Genomic DNA, 25,409 nt, shown 5'->3' with positions numbered 1-25,409 from the left:
ACAGTAGCTAAAAAGTGGACTTCCTCCAAAAAACACTCGCGGCAAATATTTTATTTTGGTAAACGGGGTGAGGGTGGGAAAGGTCTGCCCCAACTAAACAAGGTGATAATTTAATTAAATTAATAAACTTAATAAAAGCGAATTATAAAAATATTAATGAATAATTTAATTTGAAATTTGATAAAAATAACATTTAAATATATTTTATTGTTTTAATTAATTCACATTTAAGTTAATACTGTTTTATAAATATACATTATATATTAACATATCAGATTTACATTATACAGGGGGGGCTAAAAAACCCCTTCCGTCTTTTTAACCGCTTCCTATCAATTTAATAGTTATTAATAATATTAATATAATAAAATTTATAGTACTGTTTACCATGAAGGCTGAATATGCCTCGTGGAGACTTTTTCTGTCCGAGGTGGTAATTAGTATCATACTTTTTATTATAATGTTATTATTTATAACTATTAAATCGATAGGAAGCGGTTAAAAAGACGGAAGCGGTTTTTTATCCTCCCTGTACTATGATAAAAAACCAAACTATCAAGAAGAATAATATTTTTTTTAAAAAAAATATTTAAAAACAAAACTTAAGTCTGTTTATGCAATAAATGCATAACCTTTCATGTATCTTTTAAAAAAATATCACAAATCACAAACAAATGGAAAAATGAGAGTAAATATATTCAAAAATGTGTAAAATACTTGATTTCAGTTTAAGCAAATGTGATAAAGAAATATTATGATTATTTATTAGTGTATTATAATTTAAAATAAACCACACTATTTTATCAATCAGACTTTTATCCACCAACACTGTTACAATACAAACTTTGTTTATTTTTATTGGTTTATAAAAACTAATAACTAAATTATTTTCGATGAACTACTGTGTTTGTTTGGAAACAATAATTACCAATGAATATCACATTTGATGATATTGTTATACCAGTCGAATTACTACACTCATGAAAACATTGTTTAATAATTGATGTAACACTTGATGACATTAAAAGGTAACTTAAAGTACTACATCCACAAATAACAATGATCACCAATTGATGTCACTGAATAAAATTTATCAACAATTATTTTTTTATAGTTTTAAGTGTAAATTATATTTTTAACTTGATGTTTCGACCATTGTTTTTGTCAACAGTTTCAAAATTAACATTGAACTACACAATAATACTAAAAATTCTTTCAAAAATTTATCTTCATTTTTGCGTTGAAAAGTAAATTATTGTAAAAGTTTTCATCCAACATCATAATCAAAATTTTTATTCATTTATAGATTGTTTGAAAAATCAAAGAGACAAATAGCCACAAATCGAGTTTAAGATGAAAATTATAATTCTGCTCAAAAAATACCCACATACCATAAATGTAGTGTCTACATGTAAAAATCAAGTTCATTGATATCGTTTTTTAATTTATGATTTTATGCAAGTTAATATTAATTTAGCAACATTTTGTCTTTTAATTTAAATACCAACGAATTACTTTTAATGTTTTTCTTATTTAAAATTAATTAAAAAAACCAAATTTTGTCTAATTATATATAAAAATATTCAGTTCAAAATAAAAGATCACAACAAAGATATTTCATTATAAAAACAAATTATAGATGAAACTAAACATATAATGGCAATCAAATTGGAAATAGTCTTCTTGATGAAGGTTGCTTTAAACTTTTTTAGTCGTCAAACTTTGTACAGCTTTATACAAGTTTCCAAAGTATGTTTATCTGCTTTATGTTCATTGAAAGTCAATCCCGTTTTCATGACCGAGTCTTCTGTTATTTGGTTTTACAAACACTTTACACCTGAAACTATTGATTTTGGATATTATGAGTTTACTTCTACTGATCTTTTCACGCTTCCAAAACAACTTTACAACGTCGATTTCACTTGTGCATTTAAAAATGGATTGTGGACGACCGAATTTGTTCGAAAAATATTTCCCAAAGTAGTTCGATTGTCTTTGTTATTTCCAAACCCCGATGACGATGAATATATATTAACTTTGGAGTGCATAAAATTTATAACACATCACACTAAATATTTGACAGCTTTAAAGTACTTGTACATAGACTTTGAATCGTTTATTGACTTCATTGCTGATTACACGGAAAATAAAAAGGAGAAGTACTTGAACCTGCCAGAGACAATTGTCATTAACATGAGTGGAGGTAAACCAATTGAGTTAAACACTGTTTTTATCGACAAATTAAATTTGTTAGAACAAACACTTCTTGACAACGAAAAAAGCACTGTTTATATAACAATCAGTCATCACCCAAAAGACAAGGAAGTGCTTAAATTATTTAAGAAAACAACTTATTATTATGCTACTTGTGTCTCAAATATGTGCGAGACACTGAGCGACCGAATTCTATGTGATAAAGGAAGTGTCTGTATTGAAGGTTTTGTTGCGACTTCAATTATTAACAAAATCATTGAAAACACATACTCCACAAGTGTCGTTTATATACATACAAATAAAATTATGAAAACGACTTGGGTGCTTCCAAAAAGTGTTTCACAATTAACTTTGCTTTCCAAAAATGAAGAAGAAGCTAAAATCAATTTAAAAACGCAAGTTCTCAATATCAACTTTTCGTGCATTAAAACACTAAATATTCTTTCACTTGTTAAAGTCAAATTTGACAACCAATTTCCGTGTTTAAAAAGCCTTTCAATAACAAATGCAGTTAAAATTATATTCACTGAAAAATGCGAAATGGCTGCACTTGTTGAAATCGAGTTGTGGAATGTCAATGATACTTATTTTAGTTGTAACCTCGACAATTTAAAAACACTATTTATTTATCAAGGAAATCGATTAACGTTTTCTAAGAAACTAAACAGTCTGAAAACGATTACCGTCGTTGAATCAAATAATGTCTCATTACCAAAAATCGATTTTAATAATAAAGTAGTCCATTTAAGCAATTCTAAAGCTATAATTTTTAACGGAATTAATTCGTCTATTTACCTTCGTAAATATTCCGATAAAACATATATTGAAACCAGTATTGAAAAAATTTTTGAATTTCCAATCCAAATAAAAGAAAAGGGTCAGTGGAAAATGTCCAAATTTGTTTCAATGAGTCCGCGTGTGGAAGTCGTTGGCAATAAAATAAAAAGGAAAAAAGAAGTTGAAAAAGATATGTACGATATGGTTGTTTCATATGGATTTTTAAATGGAAACAACTGCAAATGTGAAATGCAATTTATTGATAAAAACGATGTTATTAAAACTATTGCTAATGTCAGATATTTTGAAATTGAATTGACTCGGAACAGTTATATTGCCGTTGGTATAATGAACGTGTTTGAACACATTGTATATCAAAATGTAATGTTAGGGTGGCAACAAATGAGTTGTGGATATCATAGCGATGATGAAACCATATACAACAACGGCGATCTTGATGGATATGATAGTAAAATACGATCCGGCAAAAAGACGGGAGAAACAGACGTTGTTGGTGTCGGCATTGTTTTTAATATAAAGAAAATGGCGTCTAAATTCTTTTTCACTTGTAATGGAAATTATGTGGTTTCACGTGAATTTAATGCAAACAGTGTTGCTACCGCCATTTCAATGAACGTATTCAGCAAGATAGTTATAAACTATGGAGAAAAGCCATTCGAATTTGATTTAAATACATTGACAAACAAAGTTGTAGTATAATAGTAACATTAGAATATTACACATAAGGTATTTACTTAACACTTAAAATAACGCCATTGTTTTTGTTTTGGCCTGTTTTTCCAGGGATATTAATCAAATTTTTGATGATTTTCCTTTTTTGGCTTGTGTAATGTTATGCACATAATATAAACTCTAAAAAACGGAAATTTATTTAATAAACTCGAAATTTCCCGATTTTTAGACCACTTGAATTTTGTTCAATGTTATTTAAAGTGTTAAGTCTTTTTTCTTCTTTAATTATTTTCAAACTTTCAATTTGTTGTTTGTATATGACGGACACAAAGTGTAATGTATAAGAATTTTAGACTTGTTTTTCGGCTAAAATTATAAATGTTTATTGAAATAATAAATCATCATTGTAAAGTGAAACAGATAATGTGCTAAAGATATTTGTATTTCTTGTTTTTATAATTTATTACAATATGTTTTTTCTTCAGTTGTTTTTGGTTTATCCCACATAAACCCTCTTTAAAAATACAATGTTTTACAATCCTTAAATAAAGCATTTTATCACAACAACATTACTAAAAATAATCTTTTTTTACTCATATTAAACATTATAAAAGTTATTATAAAATATAAAAATATTTTACTCATCTTCAAAATCAAAATTGACTGTACCTTTTCATCACGATATAAAATGAAAGGATGTTGGGGATGTGCAATTTATTATGAATAAGTTGAAAAAATGTCCAAATCAAACAAGCAACAATTACAATTATCAAGTTTGTATATTTATAAAGTTGAAAGCCAATAATTAATCATAAGGCATTTATTGATAAACAACGTGTAATATGACATTATATTACAAATATGACATTCCTTTATAAAAGCTGTTATTGTGTTTAAATTAACAAACGTTTTGTGCTGATTATTGATTTTACTGTCTATATCTTTTACTGTTGAAAGGTTCACCAAAAACATAAATATACCTTCTTTAACCTTACGAAGTGAAAACTGGAGAATTTATATCCTTGATTTTTTTACTTAAAATAACTCACTTTTTTTTATTTTTGTATTTGAACTAAAAAGATCTTAAATTAAGAACTGCGTGTCACAAACCAATTTAAATAATGAAAAATTGATAAAAATCGAAGCGCTCTCATGAAAATTTATGTTTATTTTTCGTAACAGCAAGTATTGACTATTTTGAACACATTGAAAATAGAAAACATGCGTCTGTAAAGACCAGTAGTTTGAGCGAAAACTAATCGATTTCGTGTTTTGAATTTATTTTTAATTGTTTTAAAAATAAAATATGATCTAGATAAATCTTATCCAGATTTCACCTTCCCACAAAAAAAGTTGATTCAGTTGACTTGCTAAGGTTGATAAGTCTTTTTCACATACAGAATTATAATTTTTGTCAAAAGTTGAAAATATTAACATTATTACCATTTTTAATTCCTTATATAATATTATAAAACAAATTAATTAAATTGTTTCATTTAATTACTGACTTATACTAAACACCAAAAATTATTGACAAATTAGATTTTTTGTTTTTAATAACATTATTTTCATTACAACCACTTTTTTATGACAATTAATAATTTTCTATTTGTACAACAAGTTTGATTTTTAAAAAGATTAATAATACCATTTAAACCTTTTTAATAACAATGATTTATATAACATAATTTAATTTAAAAATACAATAACAATACACTCGAATGTGCTTATAATATAAAATTCTAATTGCAAAACTGGCTTTTTGTATGAATGGTCAATTATAAATATGTGTAACAATAAGATGAATTATTTTTTATTGTAAAACAATTTTGAATATTAAAACAAACTTTATACAAAATTCTTTCTTTCACGACAAATAGATACGTTTTTCTGCTGATATTCTGACAAATAGACGTTTTTGACCGTATTTATTGTCATACATAAAAAATAATCTGGTTAGTTATATATACTATAACCCGATTTATAACCATTATCGTTTTTATTATATTATTAACAATCGCTAAATAAAAAGAATCTCCAATTATGTATCAATCTTAAAGTATATGTTATATTTTCATGTTTTTATTGAAAATTTTATTATCCCAATTATAAATAATAAATTATTGTTTATAAAACAAAACAACCACAATGAATTAATTAATTTATATATATTCAATACAATTATAAACATTTCAATTTAATTACTTATTATAATTTAAAATAATTCATTAAACTTAAATTAAAATGACTAGATGTTGTCATGTATCGTTTATTTTCTTTGTATTTTTTAATGTCGTATTTTCTGCAAACATTATTTGTGAAGTGGGGTATTATGTTTCGGATTCCAGTTGTTTTTCGTGTAAAGCTGGATATTACTGTCCAGATGGAATTAATAAGTATCCTTGCCAAAAAGGTTATTACTCGAACAATCGGGCCGTAAGCTGTACGCTATGCTCCGATGGACAATACGCACCAAAAACCAATTCTTCGAATTGTATCACTTGCGAAGCCGGGACGTATTCTAATGGGGACAAAAAAGAATTTTGCACCAAATGCTCTGCTGGTACTTATTCGTATTTGGGGTCATCCAAATGTAGTAATTGTATTGCTGGAACTTATTCCTCATTGGGAGCTTCAATTTGTACAACATGTTTAAGTGGTTATTATTCATTGGATGGTGCTTCTGTGTGTTTGCCATGTATTAATACCACATGTGCTTCGTGTAATCCATTAAATGGGAAGTGAACTTTATGTTCAGTTGGAAGTGGCTTTATTTCTGATGGAATTTGTGAAAAATGTAAAGCAGGTTATTATTCAGCTGGTGGTACTATTTCGTGTACAAAATGTGGTGTTTATCAATATTCTTTAATTGGAAGTGGTTCTTGTACTCAATGCAATTCGACTTGCAAAACATGTGATAACACAAATGGAAACTGTTCGACATGTTACACAAATTCTTATGTTTCAAATGGTGTTTGTATGAGTTGTCCCGCTGGTCATTATTTCTACTTAAATGAATGCTTAGATTGCCCAGACAATACTTATTCTTCAGCCAACAGTTCTACTTGTTTAAATTGTATTTCATGTGTTGCTTGTGACAGAACAAATGGGCATTGCACTTTGTGTGGTAAGGGGCAGTATATAAATAACACCATTTGCTCCAATTGTCCTTCTGGTACGAATGGAGATGGCACCCAATGTATTCCTTGCCAAACAGGAACATATTCAAGTTCTTCTGGAAGTGATAGTTGTACAAATTGTAGTGAGGGTTATTATTCAGATACAATTTTTTCAACTACATGTAAAAAATGCAGCAATTATTGCAAATCATGTGAAATAAAAAATGGGTTCTGCTCTTTATGTGTGGCTGGGTGTGTTTTATCTGGAAATTACTGTTATCCATGTGAGGCTGGAACACTGGCAATTCAACTTACAAACAAATGTAATGTCTGTCCAGCAGGAACTTATTCATTTATGCAATCAACAACTTGTTCAATGTGCCAAACAAATACATATTCACATGAAGGATCATCTCAGTGTTTACAATGCAATGAAAATTGTCAGACATGTGACAAAACAAATGGAAACTGCATTACTTGTATTTCTGGGTATGGATTAGACAAGAAGTTTAATTGTAGCATCTGTCCAACCGGAACTTATGCAAATTCAACAAACAATAAATGCCAACAATGTGACATTAATACGTACCAATCAAAAGAAGGACAAACATTTTGCAATACATGTGATATCAATTGTGAAACATGTGATATTATAAGTGGTAAATGCTTAACGTGTTACGCTGGATATGGATTTGGTCATAATGGAAATTGTGAAATTTGTGGTGATAATAATTATTCACTTGGTGGAACTTTATCATGTTTAGCCTGTCCAAGTGAGTGTACAAACTGTTGTAGAGAGAGTGGGGAGTGCACATCATGTCGGTCTGGGTTTAAGCAAATAATAAACCAAACCACCGGAAATGAAGAGTGTGTCTCATGTTCATTAAATAATAATTGTTCTTCATGTGATTTGAATGTAAATGAAACTGAGAGAAACTGTATTGAGTGTGTAAGTGGGTATTACTTGGAAGATAACAAGTGCAAAGAGTGTTCACAAATAACAAATTGTGTACAGTGCTCATTTAAAAACAAAGATTGTTTGGCATGTTCAAATGACTTAGTTACAACTGGTGATGGGTGTATTTCATGTGAAGAAGGCAAAGTGAAAGTCACTTCCAATATGTGTATAAATTGTTTTGAATTGATTCAAAATTGCCAACTATGTAAATATAACAACGGGATACAAACATGTTCAAAATGTTTTGCGCCGTATGTTATAAATGATATGACATCTGAGTGTGTTTTTGCATATTCAAACACAACACATTATAATTATGAAGAATCGAAAGAAGATGTTAATGATGTTGGCTGTCTGCATCAAGTAAATTCCTCGTGTTTTATGTGTGATGAAGATCACATTTTAGTCAATAAAGAATGCATTGAAAAACAAGATGAAAATTGCTTTGATTATTCAATGAAAACATGTGATAACTGTACCAAGAACATTATTACAACAAACGGAAATTGTTTAATTGAAAACGTGTGCAAATACCAACTTAGTCAATACAACCAGACTATTTGTATGATATACAATAATGACACGCAAGAAGGCATCAAAGTTGACAATTGCAGATATACACAAAACGAGTTTTGTTATTTGGCGGATGATGGATATTACACAACATTAAAAAACAATGGATTAACTGCAAATTGTGACAATGCAAAGATTTGTCAAAATGTTAATAATAATACAGTCGACATATCATGTAAAAGTGACTTTGTAATAACATCAAAATTTTTGTGTTCACTAGACACAAATTGTGTTAATTATAATGGAAGTGTGTGTATTGAGTGTAACTTAAATTATCACATTGTAAATGCTGGATGTGTTTCCAATAACAAAGAGTGCGTGATTCAAAACAAAGAGATTTGCATTGTGTGTGAAAACAAAAGTACAGTTGATGGAAAATGTGTTTCAACAGATTCAATTAATTGTAAAGAATTTGTTGGAAATGTATGTAAACAATGCGAAGACGATCATTACAAAGACACGACTGGGTGTTTGCCAATAGAAGAGAAATATTTAGATTGCGAGCATGTGAATGTTGTGTCATCGTCTTGTTTAGAGTGTAACAAATCCTTTGTTCTTGTCGACAATTCACGTGTTGAAAACGATATAAACAAAAACACAAACAATATACAATTAATAAGTGAAACTACAACTAACAACTGCATACTGAAGAGTTCAAAGGGGTGTTTGCGATGTAGTGATGGGTATTACATATTTAACTCACTTTGTGTAAAATGTGAATACCCATGCAAACATTGTTCCAATTTGACGTATTGCACAAAGTGTGATGCGTACTCGTACAGCAAGAATGGCAAGTGTTTTGAATACAATGAGTTATTAAATGTGTGTGATGTGATGATGTCGACATACGAAGGGTGTGTTGCTTGCAAAGACGGGTACATGCGATCTTCTGATGGCAAACAATGTGTTGGTTGTGACACGTCATGTGCGACGTGTTCCAATGATGGTGATTGTGTTATTTGCAGTGATGGATATTACAGAACACCAAATAACAACACAAAGCTGTGTAACACACAGACAGACTTGAACAACTGTTTGAACAAGACGACGAGTGGGTGTACATTGTGTGAAGATGGTTTTGCACTGAAAGACAATTTGTGTAACAAATGTGGTAAAAACTGCACATTATGTGATGCCACTTTTGAGTGTTCAAAATGTGGTGATAACAACATTCTGAAAGACGGCGTGTGTGTTCACTTCTCACAAATACCAAACTGCATCTCATCACAGAACTCTCTTTGTTGGGAGTGTGCAGATGGCTACAAGTTGAGTGCTGACAAAATCGAGTGTTTTGCAAACACGAATTATGGTGTGGTTGTTGGTCTTTCAGTAGTATGTGTTGTTGTGTTAGTTGTTATAATTATAGCAACAATAACAAGTGTTGTTTTGTTTTTGTTGAAAAAGAAAGACAACAAACACACAGAAGACATCTGTGTTTTCAAGATGAGTCGCTCTAATATCATGATGACTAAACTAGATGGCGACATTCTATCAAACAAAAATGAAATTTCATTTGGTGATGAAAGTGACAAAATTCACATCGAGAATGAAAGTCGTGAATTGTTGTGTGTTGGAAACTCGTCAAAAGGAAATGTGAAAATCCAAATCACAACAAAAGACAAATGCGACAAATACACAATTCGCACAGAACCACAAATAGTGACTTTAAAAAGCGGATTTGCATGTGAATTTGAAGTCTTTTTAACACCACTTTGCACTATGGATTTGAGTGATGAAGTTATGATCGTCTCACTTGATTTAAATAGTGGTAAACAAAACACGACTTTGATGAACATCAAAGCACTGGTGGAGCAATCAACACGTTTGGATTACGACGAAATTAAAACTGAAAAAAAATCGGCGAAGGGTCATTTGGTATTGTCTACAAAGGAACTTATAGAGGAAATGTTGTTGCAATAAAAAAAGATGAAACAAGTTGCCAACTCAAATGAAGAGAATACAGTTGATGAATATACAAAAGAAGTTGAAATGCTTGACAAATTTCGGAATGAATATATCGTATATTTTTATGGAGCCGTGTTCATACCAAATAAAGTATGTATGGTCACCGAGTTCGCACAATATGGAAGTTTACAAGATTTGATAAAACACAAAACATCTGACAAAGTTGACATGAAACTTCGAATTAAAATGATGTTGGACGCATCAAGAGGGATTTTGTATTTACATGAAAACGGAATTTTACACAGAGACATCAAACCAGACAATATTCTTGTGTTTTCATTGAATGAAAACGATAAAGTGAATGCAAAATTGACTGATTTTGGAAGTGCAAGAAATGTCAACTTGTTGATGACTAACATGACATTTACTAAAGGTATTGGCACACCAATTTACATGGCGCCTGAAGTATTAAAACAGGAAAAATACACAAAAAGTGCAGACATTTATTCGTTTGGTGTCACTATGTATGAAGTGTTTGATGGTGTAAAGCATATCCAATAGAGAATTTTAAGTTTCCTTGGAAAATAGCCGAGTTTGTGATGTCTGGAAAACGACTTGAAAGAAAAGAAAATATTACAGAAACTCTGTTTAAAGTGATTGAAATGTGCTGGCAACAAGAAAAGGCAAATAGAGCATCTATTGATAGAATAGTTAATTTACTCACTTTGTGATGGTAAAAGGACATCTCGTAACTTGGACAATTGGTAACTTCAACATAAAGTTCAAAAAATATATTTTTCGATGTTTTATTTTTATTTTTTTTATTAATTTTTTTTCTCGGCAAAAAATATTTAAGTATCCATTAAAAATAAAAAAGCCCAAATTGATATTCAAAAAAGTTTATAAATTTTTTATGTTTTCTTTGTTGAAAAAATCGAATTGTACAATAAACTATCAACCAAATGTTCATAGCGATTGATTAAAACACAATAATGTCTCGGTTAATATTCGTTACTTTGGAATGATAAATCGTTAATCTAAAAATATATATATTTATTATCGATATGTCAATTTCATCATCATATATTTAATTTGAAATATTAGACCAATGACGTTTCAGAAATGGACTCGACTCTTAATTATAGAATCATTTTCTTTTTGTCCATTACTTTTTGAATAATAAAGCCACATCATCACAATAACAATTCTTTAATTGAAAAACTCTGGAAATGCTTTTTCTTCCGATCATTTCCCGAAGAAACGTATCATCTTGCTTTGAAGTTTTCTTTAAGTTTCTCGTAGCAATCTTTTTGGGTGAATATATGACTTATCTCAAAATACAAGACTTGAGAAAGAAATTGAGGAAAAAGGGTAATAAAAGATTCTTATGAGTTGGGAAATTATCACAAAGATTGCTCTTTGTTTAAATGAGAATGCTCCTTTATCCCTCCACAATTCCCGTTTAATTTAAAGAAAAAATACCAAATAAAAAAATCTTTTTGGATTGAGTCAATTTTAATCATCACGAAAGTCTGCTTCAATTTCAGTCTCATCTTCTCCACTTTGATCTTTTCGGGCATTTCTGTGTTGCTCATTGATAAGAGCATTCATTTGAATTTGTTGTCTTCTTCGATAAATTCTGTTACTCTCTCGATGCAGCTTTCTTCTTTCTTCTATGCTGTTCATTAAATTGTCAACAATGTTTTGGTAATTAGCTGCATCTTCCGCAATAAGTGGGTTAATTTGGATATCAACATTGCAAAAACAACAGCAGAGAACAAACATGGCATCAAAATTTTCAAACGCTTTCACAAACTTTGTTCTTGCAAAAGCAAAGACGGTTTTAAGCCTTGTGAAGTATCTTTCAATAAGGCAACGTTTTCACGGAGAGGACTTGTTGTTGGGATAAACGAATTGGGAACATAAGCATCAATTTTCTTGTACCCTTTGTCACCTATCATCTTCTTTCCTCCCAGCATATGACTGATTTCCTGAGCCGTTTCTTTCAGAAGTTTCATATCGTGCTGTGTTCCTGGTTTTCCTTGAGAAACAAAAGCTGCTGTTCCGCTTTCTGCATTCACGATTACTTCCTCCTTAATGCAATATGCTTTGTACTTTCCACTGTAAAATATCATCGAAGAAGCGAAATCAGTGCTTGGTCGATTACAAGGAACCATTGTGCAATCGATAATAGCACTTACATTAGTGTTAAGGAGATTCTCGCCCTTAAATGTAATGAAAGAGTCTCTCATAATATGAAGGAACAGTTTTGAACTTATTATGATCTCTCTTTCTATTTGTTCATTGGTTTTAACAAAAGGAAGACACAGATCACGAATTATTCTTAATTTATCATACTTAAAGAACAAATAAAGAAGGAGGATGCGGTCGTCGGGATTGTAGAAGAATGACTTTTTTCCTCTTTTGTCCACAAACAAATCACTAACCACAGGTCTGATCATCAAGAATACCAACGGGTTTAGTCCAAGGAATGTAAAGAGTGGTTCAAGCCCGCCATATCTTTCGATTAGAACATTAAAGAAAAAGTGTGAAGTGGGAGATTGTGTCGTGTGTGTTGGTGGTTGAGTTGATTGTCTGGCGTTTTCAACCTCTTGGTCAATTTCCGTTCTTATGATCCCATTTGTTGGGACTCTTCGTGTGGTGTGTGTATTGGTAATAGACATGGGTTTTATTAGCAGTTACCCATTGATCTTTAAATTGTTATTTACATCAAAAATCAATGATGTAATTGTTATGTGTTGTCCAGTAAGCAATAATTTAAACCAAATAAATTATACAAAATCCAGTTTTGAAAGAGCGAATCATTGCGTTTTTATGTGTTCATATTCGCTTAGTCGCCATCTTTTTGTACAAAAAATAAATTATCACATGATACTTTTTCTTAGTTACTACTTTAGTTTATTAAGGCAAATATGACTTTGCTCAAATTCGTTGTTTTTTAAATAGTTTTGACTAATACCTCAAAATCATTGGTCTATTATGATGGATATGATATTTATTTCTGTGTTATCAAGAATTTTAATGAATTTGTCATTTTTTGAATAACTTAAATCAAGATATTCCAGTAAACAAATTGAGGGGCATGACAAAACTAAGCCACTTAACCTATACTTTATTATTCTATTTTTTAATAATAAAAAGTTTACTTATTTTTAATAGTAAAATATTTTACTTATATTAAAAATAATTAAAAAGAAATTAATAAAATAGATACCACATTTTAATGTTGCCTAATTTTTCACTTATGGCTGTTAACTCACTTCTTTACTAAAACTCACTTGTTATAAAAAAACTCACTTTAACTATTTGAAACTAAATATTTTTAATTTTATAATAAAAAGAAAAATAAGGATAGAAAAACTAAATAAACTATATTTATCGTTTAAATCCTATAAAAATAATTATAATTATATAGTAAAAAAATAAACTATATAGAACCACATTTAAAAAAAAGAAAAATAAGAAATACAATTAATGGTACACAATTTTTTCTTTTGGTAAAAAACAACATAAACTTGACATGTTCAAAATGAAATTTTTATCAAAAAATATTTACTACTAAAAAAAATTATAAATTTACATATTTAATTCATCTTTTTTATGGTTCTAATATAACATAATTTTTTATTTAAATTGTTTTTTTTGAAAGTGAAAAAATAAAAATCAAATCAATTAAAAATCAAATGATTTCACTTTCATCAAAAAGGAAACAGTCATCACTTTCAGTTGAATAGTTTATTTCTTCAACTCTATTCAAAATTTGGAGACATTTCTTTGCCGTTTTTGGCAATTTTGTTTCATCACCAATGGGGTCTCTCAAAGGTTTTAAAGAAATTAAATAGTTTGTTAGACCATGACAAATTTGAACTGAGAGTTTGTAAAGGGTTAAATTATTGTTCCAAACTGCATCCATTCTTGGAAAACAGGTGACCAAACGAGCAAAGTGATTTTCAACCACAATTCTACAACTCGAAATAAACGAGTTTCTAAGTTCAAGTAAGACTTTACCATGATAAACCTTCAATAACTGTCCTTTAAATTTGGTGTTATTGAATTGAGAGATTTCATTAAGCGACCCTTTTTTACAACACCATTATTGACAAACGAAAGTTCATTGTTGTCATCAATGTTGTAGTTTGTTTTAAATACACATTTGGAAAAACACACTTTATTTAAACCAGAGGTACTCTCAAACTTGCCATTAAACACACCTTGAACAATCAAACCAGAAAATCTTCCTTGTAATTTTTCTTGTAAACCTTCTACCTTCAATAACATGGTTGCATCGAAGCTGTATGTTTTTTCTTGGATGAAGTCGTAATTGGGTAAACACACTTGCAGCATCCAGCGTATCCCCCATCACCAAGAAACAATTTGTTTCCATAAAACAAAACATTTAACAAATCCAGTTTTACAGAAGTCGAGTCGTGTACTGATGCGGGTGTGGACTCTTGTACGTGGACTGCAAAACCATTTCTGTTGACAAAAATTTGTGTTCTCATTGAACTTGAATTACTTTTAAATGAGTAATACTCTTTTTGAATAACTTTGGAGACACGTTGAGTCGGTATTGGTTGGTCTCTACCATCCACAATGTAGTATGTGTTTTTTAATTTGGGTTCTATTTTTAAATATAATGGATTTTTTCTTACAGCGACGTGTTCTAATTGAGTTTCTGGTATATTTTGAACTGATAATATCAAAGATTTGTATATTTTTAGATGAAATTTAATTATGGCTTTAGTTAAATTATCCGAAATAAATTTTATTTTTGTGTTTTTATTTTTTGTTGTATCCATACCATAAAGGAGTTCATATAATTCAAAATGTGTCGTTTTTGTATGTAAAAATGTCAACATCAACACGGATTGTTCATGATATGCAAGTTTCGACTTTTTGTGTTGTTTAAAAAGTGTTTGATCAATTACTCCTTTTTGTTTGAACGTGTTTTCTTTTGTAAATGTGGCATTGCTAACAATAATATCAAATAGGTTAACAAGTTCTTCAAGTTCAAAACCAGTAAGAAACTTGCAAGTATGTAAATTAAACTGGTGTTCCCAAACATTTTTTTCATCAGAAAAAGATGAAGTAATTGAATTTTCGCTACCTAAATCAATACAATTAAAGGAGAAACATTCTCCCATTAAATGTGAAGCAATTTTAGAGCTAACAATATCTGCCTTTGGCTGATAAACTGTTTCTCCGTCATTTAATATCGTGTTAATGAAAAATTGTGATTCCGTTATTCTAGTTGGTCTTTCAACATCATTGATATTAAACGACAATTGGATTGGTAAATTTTGTTGTGATGGTGATGGTTGCAGTGGCTGTGATAGCAGTTGTGTTTGTTATAGTGATAGTGATAGTGGCTGTGGCTGTGTTGGTTGTAGTGGTTGTGGTTGTATTGGTTGCAGTGGCTGTGATTGTGGCTGTGATATTTGCAGTGGTTGTGGTTGTGTTGGTTGTGTCCTTGTTATTAATCGACGAGGTGTCCGTGTTTTTAATGATGGTTTATAAACCATTCTCAATGTTGGCTTTGACATGAATAACAAGTTATTAAAAATGCTTAAAATGTATTTTTATCATTACTGGTTCGAATTCGTTCTTATGTTTTAACGTTTTTACTAATGGCAATTTTGATTAATTGATCAAGTTGTTTTTTTATTTGTATAGTTAAATAGAAAATTAAAAGAAAACCAAAAATTTATTATTTAAGCATTTTTTTGATTTATTAAATTATTAACTATTAAGATAATAAATTGTTTTTTTGGTGAGTTATATTTTCAAAAGTGAGTAAAATAATAAGAAGTGAGTTTATTCAAAGCAAGTGAGTTAAAAGTAAAAAAATGAGTTAATAGCCATTACTCAATTGTATTATTCTGTTTATTAAATAATAATATTATTTAACAAATTTATTTTACAATCAAATTACCAATTTATTATAAAACCAATTAAAAATTATATTGCTTAAATAACTATATTTTTATTCTTCGCTTGTTTGCTCATCATCAATCACAATATTTGCCTTGTGATCTTCAAAAACACCAGCGATGTTTTTCAAACATTCATAAAGTGTTACAACTTTCTTTTCGTAATCATCTACAATATTATTAAGTCTTTCTGTTGAACACGCTACCCATTTTATTGTCGGTTGACGAATTCCAATTTTCATTTTTTGAATATCTTTTCGAGTTTCTTCAATTATTTCTCCATTGATTTCGACGTATTTGTTGAAAGACGGCTTTTGTCCTCCACAACGTTTGTTCAGTCCAGAGTGGTATGATTCACAAATGTTGTTTGTTCGAATCAAAGCACTTCTTTGATTCCACATCATCAAAGGAAAACTGCCACAAATCCACGTGTTTTGAAAATATTCAAATATTCGAACGACTTCTTTACAACTGCCATACCATACTTTCAAAATATCAAACGCTTCTCTTACTTCGTTGGGTTTTAAAAAGCTCAAACTGTACATTAATTGGACAGCTTCAAACAACACACCATGGTTGTTGTATGTAGTGATCAAACCAAATTTTCTTATTTTCTTAATTACTGCTTGTCTCTGGTGATAAAAACATCATTTGTGTACGAGTCCAAAATTTACAAATTTAGAAAGTGACGCAATTAAACCTTTTTCAAAATCAGACATTATCAAGGCTGCTCTTTTGAAAGGGGATTGTCCAAGTAAATTTTCCAAAGATATGAACAATTGAGTATATGATGTTTCAGAACGTTCATTCATCAGAACATGAGCAACCGGAAAGTGTTGATCATTGGGTAAAACCACATGAATCGAATACAGTTGAGAGTAAAGTGTGGGACATGCTAAAAACATTCCATCCATACATATCATTTTTGCAGATAAAAGTAGCTTCAATTGTTCCATATCACCAAAAAGAAGAGTGGTGTTTTTATTGTTATGATATAAAATGTTGGTGTAATTATTAACAACAATCTCTTCAATTGTATTGGGATTTGGTGGGCGATCAATGTTTCTTTTGATAAATTGTTAAGTGTGGCGTCTGAAGTAGATATTGATCCTCTCTTGAAATGAGTCAATAAAGTTCTTGGTGTCATTTTCTTGAGATTTATATTGAGTGATAGTTCTTTCTTTATTTGATTCTGATAAAGCTTCTTCTTGAAACTTTGTTCGGCATCGATGTGTTGAGTCGTTTTACCATAATGAAGAGAATCATCAGTTGATCCAATTAAATGGACTTTGCACTTAGGTGCAACACATGAATAATACCCTTCCCTTATTTTTTTAAAGCAGTGATTTTCGTATATAATCATATCCTTTTTTCTTTGAGATAGTATATGAACAGGACCCACAGGTGAAAATTTTTCATAAAAATTACTGTCGTTTTCGGAAGGGTTTTGAGACATTTGATTATTAAATAATAATTAGTTTTTTGTATTGATGAATAATAAAAATTAACAATTTAATATTATTTGGTTATAATTGTTAAATGATAATTATATTATATATTTTTTATGTTGTGAATTTAAAAAAACATGTAAAAAATTATAAACTTTTTTGAATATCAATTTGGGCTTTTTTATTTTTAATGGATACTTAAATATTTTTTGCCGAGAAAAAAAATTAATAAAAAAAATAAAAATAAAACATCGAAAAATATATTTTTTGAACTTTATGTTGAAGTTACCAATTGTCCAAGTTACGAGATGTCCCCCAATCCTTTGTGATTAACCCTTCGAGGACGGGAAAATCAAAATTGGTAAAAAATAAAAATCTTAGTCAATTGTAATGTAAATGTGATTTTTTTTCTTTAATTTTTTCAAAAAAGCTAGACATACTGGAACGACGGCTCTAGTAAATTTTTATGCTAAAATGTTATAAATTATAGTAAACAGTGATATTTTTGTTGAAGTTGGGATGAACAAAGGTTCACTTTTTTGCTTGATCCTTTTTAGAAACAAGTCACAGTTCAATGGAAAAGTCAGATCAAATATTTATTGAGATGACCACAACTTATTACAATAATAAAATTAATTATAAAATATATCAAAGACCAAATTGCATCATATAACATACTGGTCCGGAATATTCAAAATTAATTGCATCATAAAATAACAAAGAAAAGAAAATAAATAACAGACTTTGAGGTGTATTGAAATTTCAATATGCAATTGATCTCAAAAACAATAACAACAAGGGAAAATAAATAGATTTTTTTTGTAAACTTTGAAAAATACAAAAATTTAAAAATTGGGTTTTACTATTGTTTGTAAAAGAAATAAAATAAGTAAAGACACTTTTGTTTGTTCCGACTTCGAAAAATAAATCTTAAAGAAAATAAGTGTAAAATATACAAAAAATAACTAAAATACATTTTCAAAAGTATCAAAAATCGCAAAATCAAAAAAAATTATAAAATCAACTTTAACAATAAAAATAATCGCATTTAAATAAAAATTGATCACCACTAGTTTTTGTGATCACTCGTTAAATTTCACGTCGTGCCACTGTCGAGGAAGCAAGATATAAATTCATTGTTTGTAATTTGAATATTTAATCATTTTCAAACAAAAACAAAAGGCAAAAGGTGTTTTATCAATCTATCTAGAATATAAAGATTTGTATTTGGTAAATAAATGCATATTTTGCAGCCACTGTTTATTCATTTTCGAATTGTGCATTTTTGAGCAACAAACAAAAAAACTTATAGTAAATGTATAGAGATAATAAAAAACAAAGAAAAAACAAGTGTTAAAACAACACAACTTAAACCAACAACAACACTTTAAACTAAATTTATAATAAAATAAATTAATATATTATTAATAATTTATCATGTTATTTATAATAGTTTAATAATTATAATTGTTATACATTATAGTAACAATCAACAGACATTATTTTGACACAATAACACATCAACAATAATATCTATACAACAACGTGATTTCATCGAAGTGATTAGTAATCACATTGATATAACAATGTTGTGTAATTATAACTATATTGTATTTTATGTATAATTATAACAAAAATGGTATAATCACCCCTTTTTATAATGTTATCATTATGGAAGATACATAGTGTTTGTAATAAAGCGTGTTTTGATTGTAATATATTGTTCAAATTAAAAACACAACAAATAAGCATTTAATTTATATAAACAGAAACACACTGGTTTAGTGAATGATCAATAAAATGATTATATGTAATATAATTGATGTGGTTGTTATATAGATAACAATTTAAATTATTTGGGTGTTAGAATTGATTACAAACTATATTTATAATATTATTTTACCAATAATAAAATAGAGTCTAAAATAATAATATAATAATAATAAAATAAATATTTTTTTCACATAACAATAATGTTAAAATAATGTTATTTAAACACACCAAATAACAAAAATATGATAAAAATTATTGTTTTAAAATAGATAATTTTAAAGAATATTTTAAATTAACGACTATCTGTTATTCAACGACAATGGATCAATGAAAAATAGGCAAATAATAGTTACTTATTATATTATTAACATTTATAGTTAAATTATTAGATAATTTATAATGTATTGTTTATTCTATTGATTTTGTAACGAATTGTGTTTTGTGTTTTTAAATAGACTTTTTTGTTTCATTTTTAAAAATAAATACAGTAAGGTTACCATTTTTTTTTCAATTGTTTTAATAATGCAAGATATTTATAGTTATTTTTAATTAATAAATACTATTTTAACAAATTAGATACAAAGAACATTTTTGCGTTTTTATTTGAAGATTGCTTAACAATTAAATGGTTTAAATTTATTAAAAGTACTAATTAAATCTTACATAAAACAACGTCACTTGCTACAAAACAAAATAGTTTATTATAAAACAAAAAAATACTCGATATAAATTTGAATAAACATTATTATTGAGTTAGTTATTTCAAGATTTGTTATGAATAGATTTATAGTTTCAAGTTGCATTGTTTTAAAACAACAATGTGCAAAACCAATTTATAATCAAAAATTATCATTTTTTAATCCTTACATCCCGAAAAAACATCTGAATATCCAATAAATATCGTGAATCAACATTAAATAATTGTGTGAAATAACACACAAATTTCTTGTTATATTTGGCATAAAAATTCAAAAAATAAATAATTACTTATTACTATAAATAACTTTGCCGCCTTGCATTAAATTTGACGAAGAAATGCAAAAATCTGCCTCATCATCAGAACTCTAGAAGTCACGTTAACTTCCAGATGGTCAATTCATCACCATTGGCAACGAGAGATTCAGATGCCCAGAAGTACTCTTCCAGCCATCATTCCTTGGTATGGAAGCATCAGGTATCCACGAGACAATTTACAACTCAATCATGAAGTGCGATGTCGACATCAGAAAGGACTTATACGGAAATATCGTTTTGTCTGGTGGAAAATCAATCCAAAAATCAACGACAGACAAGAGAAGGAAAAAGATGCAAATGAAAAACGAATAAGCATAATCAAGGCTGTTCATGTTTGGCTCAATTTAATTATATTCATATTGGTGTTTATTTGGTTTAGTTTTATTATTATTATAATTATTGTTGTAATAAATCATTATATATAATAAATTTACTATCAGTTATATTATTCAAAGGTTGATTTTTATAGTTTATTTATAATTAAAATTACAATACAATTTATTATTCTTTTGTCATCCATTGTATAATGTATCCAAAACAGCTATTTTTCTAGACTTAAATTGACGTTTTATAGCGTTGTTTTACCATATAATTATTATGTTATTGTTATTGTTGTGTTAGTTTGATAATACATAAAATTAAAGTAAATAAGGGGTTTTATTGTAATATTATGTTGTTATTTGGTTCTCGAAGGGTTAATTTACACATCAACATCGTCCGGCTTTTTTAACTACAATATCTTTTAACCATTATCGACGATATATTTAAAACAAATTATTTATAAAAACGTTTAATCGAGTCATTGAAAAAGAAGTGAAATCTCAAACATGAAATTGTCCTTTGCAACCTTTTATAATTAACGTCAAAAATACTCAATTAATATTGCATTCTGCTACATAAAACTCTATTTAAAAATATTGTGCACAAAGATTTATTAATATTTTTGTTAATGATTATAATAAGTGTAGTATTATAATCATCATTACACAATTAATTATAACAATTAATTTATTATTTTAATTTATTCATTATTATTATTTTATTATTTTATTATACTAAAATATATAGTTCCGATAATATACAAAAATGTGTAGTAATATATTTAAACAGAAAATAAAATGCCATAATCAGAATGTCCACACTTGATAGCTATCACGTTATGGTAGTCTCAAAGTATTTCAAGACCATCAAAGACTTTGTTAATCTTGAATTTGTATGCAAAAAGTTTAAAGACAACATTAAGAAGTACCATTATAACCCAATTCCGTTAAATTACATAACAGTGAAATACTTCCCAAATATCAAGACACTTCACTTGTGGAGCACTCGCGATGAGAACTTTGGCAACGGATTTGTTATCAACATAGAATTAAAAGATGATCGGTATAAAGCCGGTTCAGACAGTGAACAATATGAAAATGTCAACGAAGATATTGTAACTGTTTTGGAAAAGATGTTTTATCAGATTGTTGTATGGTTCGGTGTTAATTATGGCACTGTTGACAAAAACAAAGATCGTAACGTTGTATTTAAACGAGTGACTTACACAAAATACAACAGACACAAATTTGGCAGTAATATCCCCTTAAATGTAACAGCAATAGGTAATGGCTGTTTTGAAAAATGTAAAACATTGGAAAGTGTGACAATTCCATCAAATGTCAAATCTATTGGTGATTATTGTTTTTATAATTGCAAAAGTCTCAGCAATGTGATACTATTATCAACAATGACATCACTTGGTAGTCAATGTTTTAATGAATGTACCAGTCTGAGCAGTGTGGTAATACCATATTGTGTGCCATCACTCAGATATCAATGTTTATGTTGGTGCAGTAGTCTAAGTCATCTTACAATACCAACTAGTGTGACATCACTTGGTGAGGAATGTTTTCTTGGGTGCACAAGTTTGAAAAGTGTTGATATCCCATCAAGTGTGTCATTCATTGATAGAAGTTGTTTTAGTGAATGTCACAGTTTGACAAGTGTGACCATACCATCGAGTGTCTCCTCACTTGAAAATGGATGTTTTGATGAATGTGAAAAACTGAGTGGTGTGACTATCCCATCGAGTGTGACATCACTTGATGATTTCTGTTTCTGTTGGTGTAACAGTCTAAGCAGCGTGACTATACCATCAAGTGTGTCATCACTTCCTTATAATTGTTTTGAACACTGTGACAGTTTGAGCAGTGTGGTTATACCATCAAGTGTCACCTCAATTAAAAGTGATTGTTTTATCGAATGCCCTCATCTAAGCAGTTTGACAATTCCAAAAAGTGTTCAAAACTTTGGTGATCATTGGTATTCATCAAACACAATTATTCATTACGAGTAAAATTGATAATCGATTTTTAAAAGTTGTGATTAAAAATAATATTTTTTATAAATCAATAAAATATTAATTTATTAATTGACATTCAAAAAACATCTTGAACATTACTAATGATTAATAATAATACTATTTTAATCTTCATTTATAATTTAATAATTTTTATAAAATTAATTATGTAAGTTAAAATAAGGGTGCTGGCTTTCGTCCGCAATCGCAATTATAAATAGAAATAGAACAAGTGAAATGTCCCGATAAAATAAAGTAATATACTTCGACATAAATTGTTATTTCATCAACAAAACTACAGGGAATAAAACCAAACAACAGGGTAATTACAATTGTCACTTTTTTCTCATATGTATAAACACAAACTTTGTTTTTATAATAAAACTTAAAAATAACAAAATGGAAAGGGGTTTTGAAAATGTTTTAGATTGGAAAAATGGACTTATAGATAAACTGAATGGAATTATGATACCAAAATTTCCAAATACTCAGAATATTGAATCTACAGATAAATTCAACGTACAACTAATTATCAAAAACAACACAGATTTAACAAAAGTCCGAACTCCAATTGAATTAATCAACAAACTTAAAATGATAACTACGAGTCTTGCTAGATACAATACAACGACAAAAAAGTTGAAGCAAGTAGAATTCAAATTGATAATACTTTGTTTTCACTATATAATGCAAAAGACACAGGTAAAGATAGAAAAACGTTTAAATATAACTGTGTATACAAACAACAATATAAGTGTGATTCTAAAATTATTGTGATGTTTGATAATTGTACAAGTGAAAAGATAATTAAATTTGAGTTACATGATGGACATTCACACGCATTCACGATAAAACAAATGAAAATGTTGAGAAATCGAATGTCAGAAATTTCAAAAGAGATAATTGCAAATGATATAGAGCAAAATGTTTCGCAAAAAATCACAGAAGACAAACTCAAAAACAAGTACACTAAATTATTTAATTAATTTAATTATTAATTAATTAAATTACATTAATTATTTATTAAAAAAGAAAGAAAACGAATGTTGGGTGCAATGACAAATGAACAATGCAATCAACTATTGAAGTTTGTTTTTGAGTTGTCAAACTTTGATACACTTTTTGTTAATAATTCAAATGATGTTTTCGATGAATGCTTTTTCTTTAACAAGTTACTTAGAAATGACATCTGTCAAGATTGCGTCTTTTTAGACGACAAGTTTTGCACCAACAAATTTCAAATACCAATTGTTGCAGCTTTATGCAAAGACATCAACGGAAAGTGCCAACTTATAGCTTTTGGATTTATCAGGCATAGATTCACGTCTTATTACGAAGAATTTCTATCTTTTCTAAAAGACCATCACAACAATATAAACACGTTTGTTGTTGATCGTTGTGCTGCTCAAACAACAGCAATTCGTTTGATATTTCCAAGTGCAAAAATTTATTTTGTTACAGACATATAAGACGCAACATTATAACCGCTTTTGGCAAAAATTCAACAATTTATAAGTCTTTTAAAAAGCTAATAAATCGGGAAATTACAGGTGAACAATTTTTGGAATTAATTGCAACCTATAAATCAGAATGCAAAGATTCTGAATACACAAAAGAAGGCAGAGTTCTTGATAATGTTGATCTTTTTCATGAATTTATTGACTATTGTCAATCATGTCAACAACACTCTTCTGTTAAAATATTGGGAAATGAAAAGACTAGATTTCTTGAGCAACTCGAAGAAACAAAATTAAGTTGGATTCCTCAATACACAGAAAGAATCACACACGACTTGACCACAAATGTAGTCGAAGGGGTTTTTGGAGTAATAAAACGTGAAACAAAAGGGAAAATTGTTACATTGATTGAAGTGACACAAATATTTATTGAGAAGGCAAACAAATTTGTGAATAATTATATTTCATATTATACAGAAATTCAATTACAAAACGTCAACAAGCTTATCGGTCTTCAGAATATAAACAAAATTAAACGTGAGTGGATAGTCTATCTTCTTAATAATTATTCAATGGTCCCAATGCTCGCGCAGCTTGAAGGTTCCACCAAATACTATTGTCCATGTGATGCTTATTTAAAACTCAAACAAGTTTGTCCTTGTGTTCATCAGCTTTATAAACGCTTGTATGACAAAGTACTTGGACTTCGAGAACCACTCTTTGAACTGTCAGACTTTGGTGTTGGTGCTTTTGTGGAGCAAGTGTCGATTGCCGAACACTCCTTTGTGAAACGAACTGTAACTGAGAAATTAAATCTATGGACAAGCAAAAGACCATGTCGTTGCTTTTGATGAAATTGTTGATACCATACTCTACACCCCCTCACTTAAAGCACAATGGTTAAACATTATTTCAACTGTTTATAAATTAAACAGTTCAAATTATAAAGAAAATTCGGAAAAAGAAAAGGTCAAACAGATTGAAGGAATCCCATTTTCACTCGATCCACCGACTCTTAAAAATTCACAAATGAGACCAAGTAAAAAAGTTTTTCCAGTCGAAAACCCAGAAAAAACTCAAAGAATTTACAAGAAGCACGCTCTATCAAAGATGTCATTTTTTCTTGAAAAACAAAAAATATGTAGAATTTGTAGTTTAAGTGGGCACATGGCCAAACGATGCAACA

At 28.8% G+C, this 25,409-nt stretch overlaps 4 protein-coding genes across 4 annotated transcripts; 3 read left to right on the top strand and 1 right to left on the bottom strand.

Moving 5' to 3' along the window:
- Window positions 1–1,656: 1,656 nt before the first annotated feature.
- EIN_382350 (hypothetical protein) lies at window positions 1,657–3,711 on the top strand (the record flags this gene model as incomplete). The annotated part of the gene is made up of 1 exon (XM_004254404.1): window positions 1,657–3,711. One exon carries the CDS (start codon window positions 1,657–1,659, stop codon window positions 3,709–3,711), a length of 2,055 nt encoding a protein of 684 aa, XP_004254452.1.
- Window positions 3,712–5,928: 2,217 nt separating this feature from the next.
- Window positions 5,929–10,254, top strand: EIN_382340 (hypothetical protein; the record flags this gene model as incomplete). Its single annotated transcript, XM_004254403.1, has 2 exons — window positions 5,929–6,373; window positions 6,491–10,254. The coding sequence occupies 2 exons, from the start codon at window positions 5,929–5,931 to the stop codon at window positions 10,252–10,254; spliced, it is 4,209 nt and encodes a 1,402-aa protein (XP_004254451.1).
- A 1,500-nt stretch (window positions 10,255–11,754) lies between these two features.
- Window positions 11,755–12,491, bottom strand: EIN_382330 (hypothetical protein; the record flags this gene model as incomplete). The annotated part of the gene is made up of 2 exons (XM_004254402.1): window positions 11,755–12,100; window positions 12,151–12,491. 2 exons carry the CDS (start codon window positions 12,489–12,491, stop codon window positions 11,755–11,757), a joined length of 687 nt encoding a protein of 228 aa, XP_004254450.1.
- A 9,066-nt stretch (window positions 12,492–21,557) lies between these two features.
- On the top strand, window positions 21,558–22,987 carry EIN_382320 (hypothetical protein; the record flags this gene model as incomplete). Its single annotated transcript, XM_004254401.1, has 2 exons — window positions 21,558–22,704; window positions 22,941–22,987. 2 exons carry the CDS (start codon window positions 21,558–21,560, stop codon window positions 22,985–22,987), a joined length of 1,194 nt encoding a protein of 397 aa, XP_004254449.1.
- Window positions 22,988–25,409: the final 2,422 nt, after the last annotated feature.

Source organism: Entamoeba invadens, assembly GCF_000330505.1.
Source record: "Entamoeba invadens IP1 unplaced genomic scaffold scaff_1105074725743, whole genome shotgun sequence".
Lineage (NCBI taxonomy): Eukaryota > Evosea > Mastigamoebida > Endamoebidae > Entamoeba > Entamoeba invadens.
Note: the sequence above shows the minus strand (reverse complement) of the source record. Positions and strands in the feature narration are given on the sequence as shown.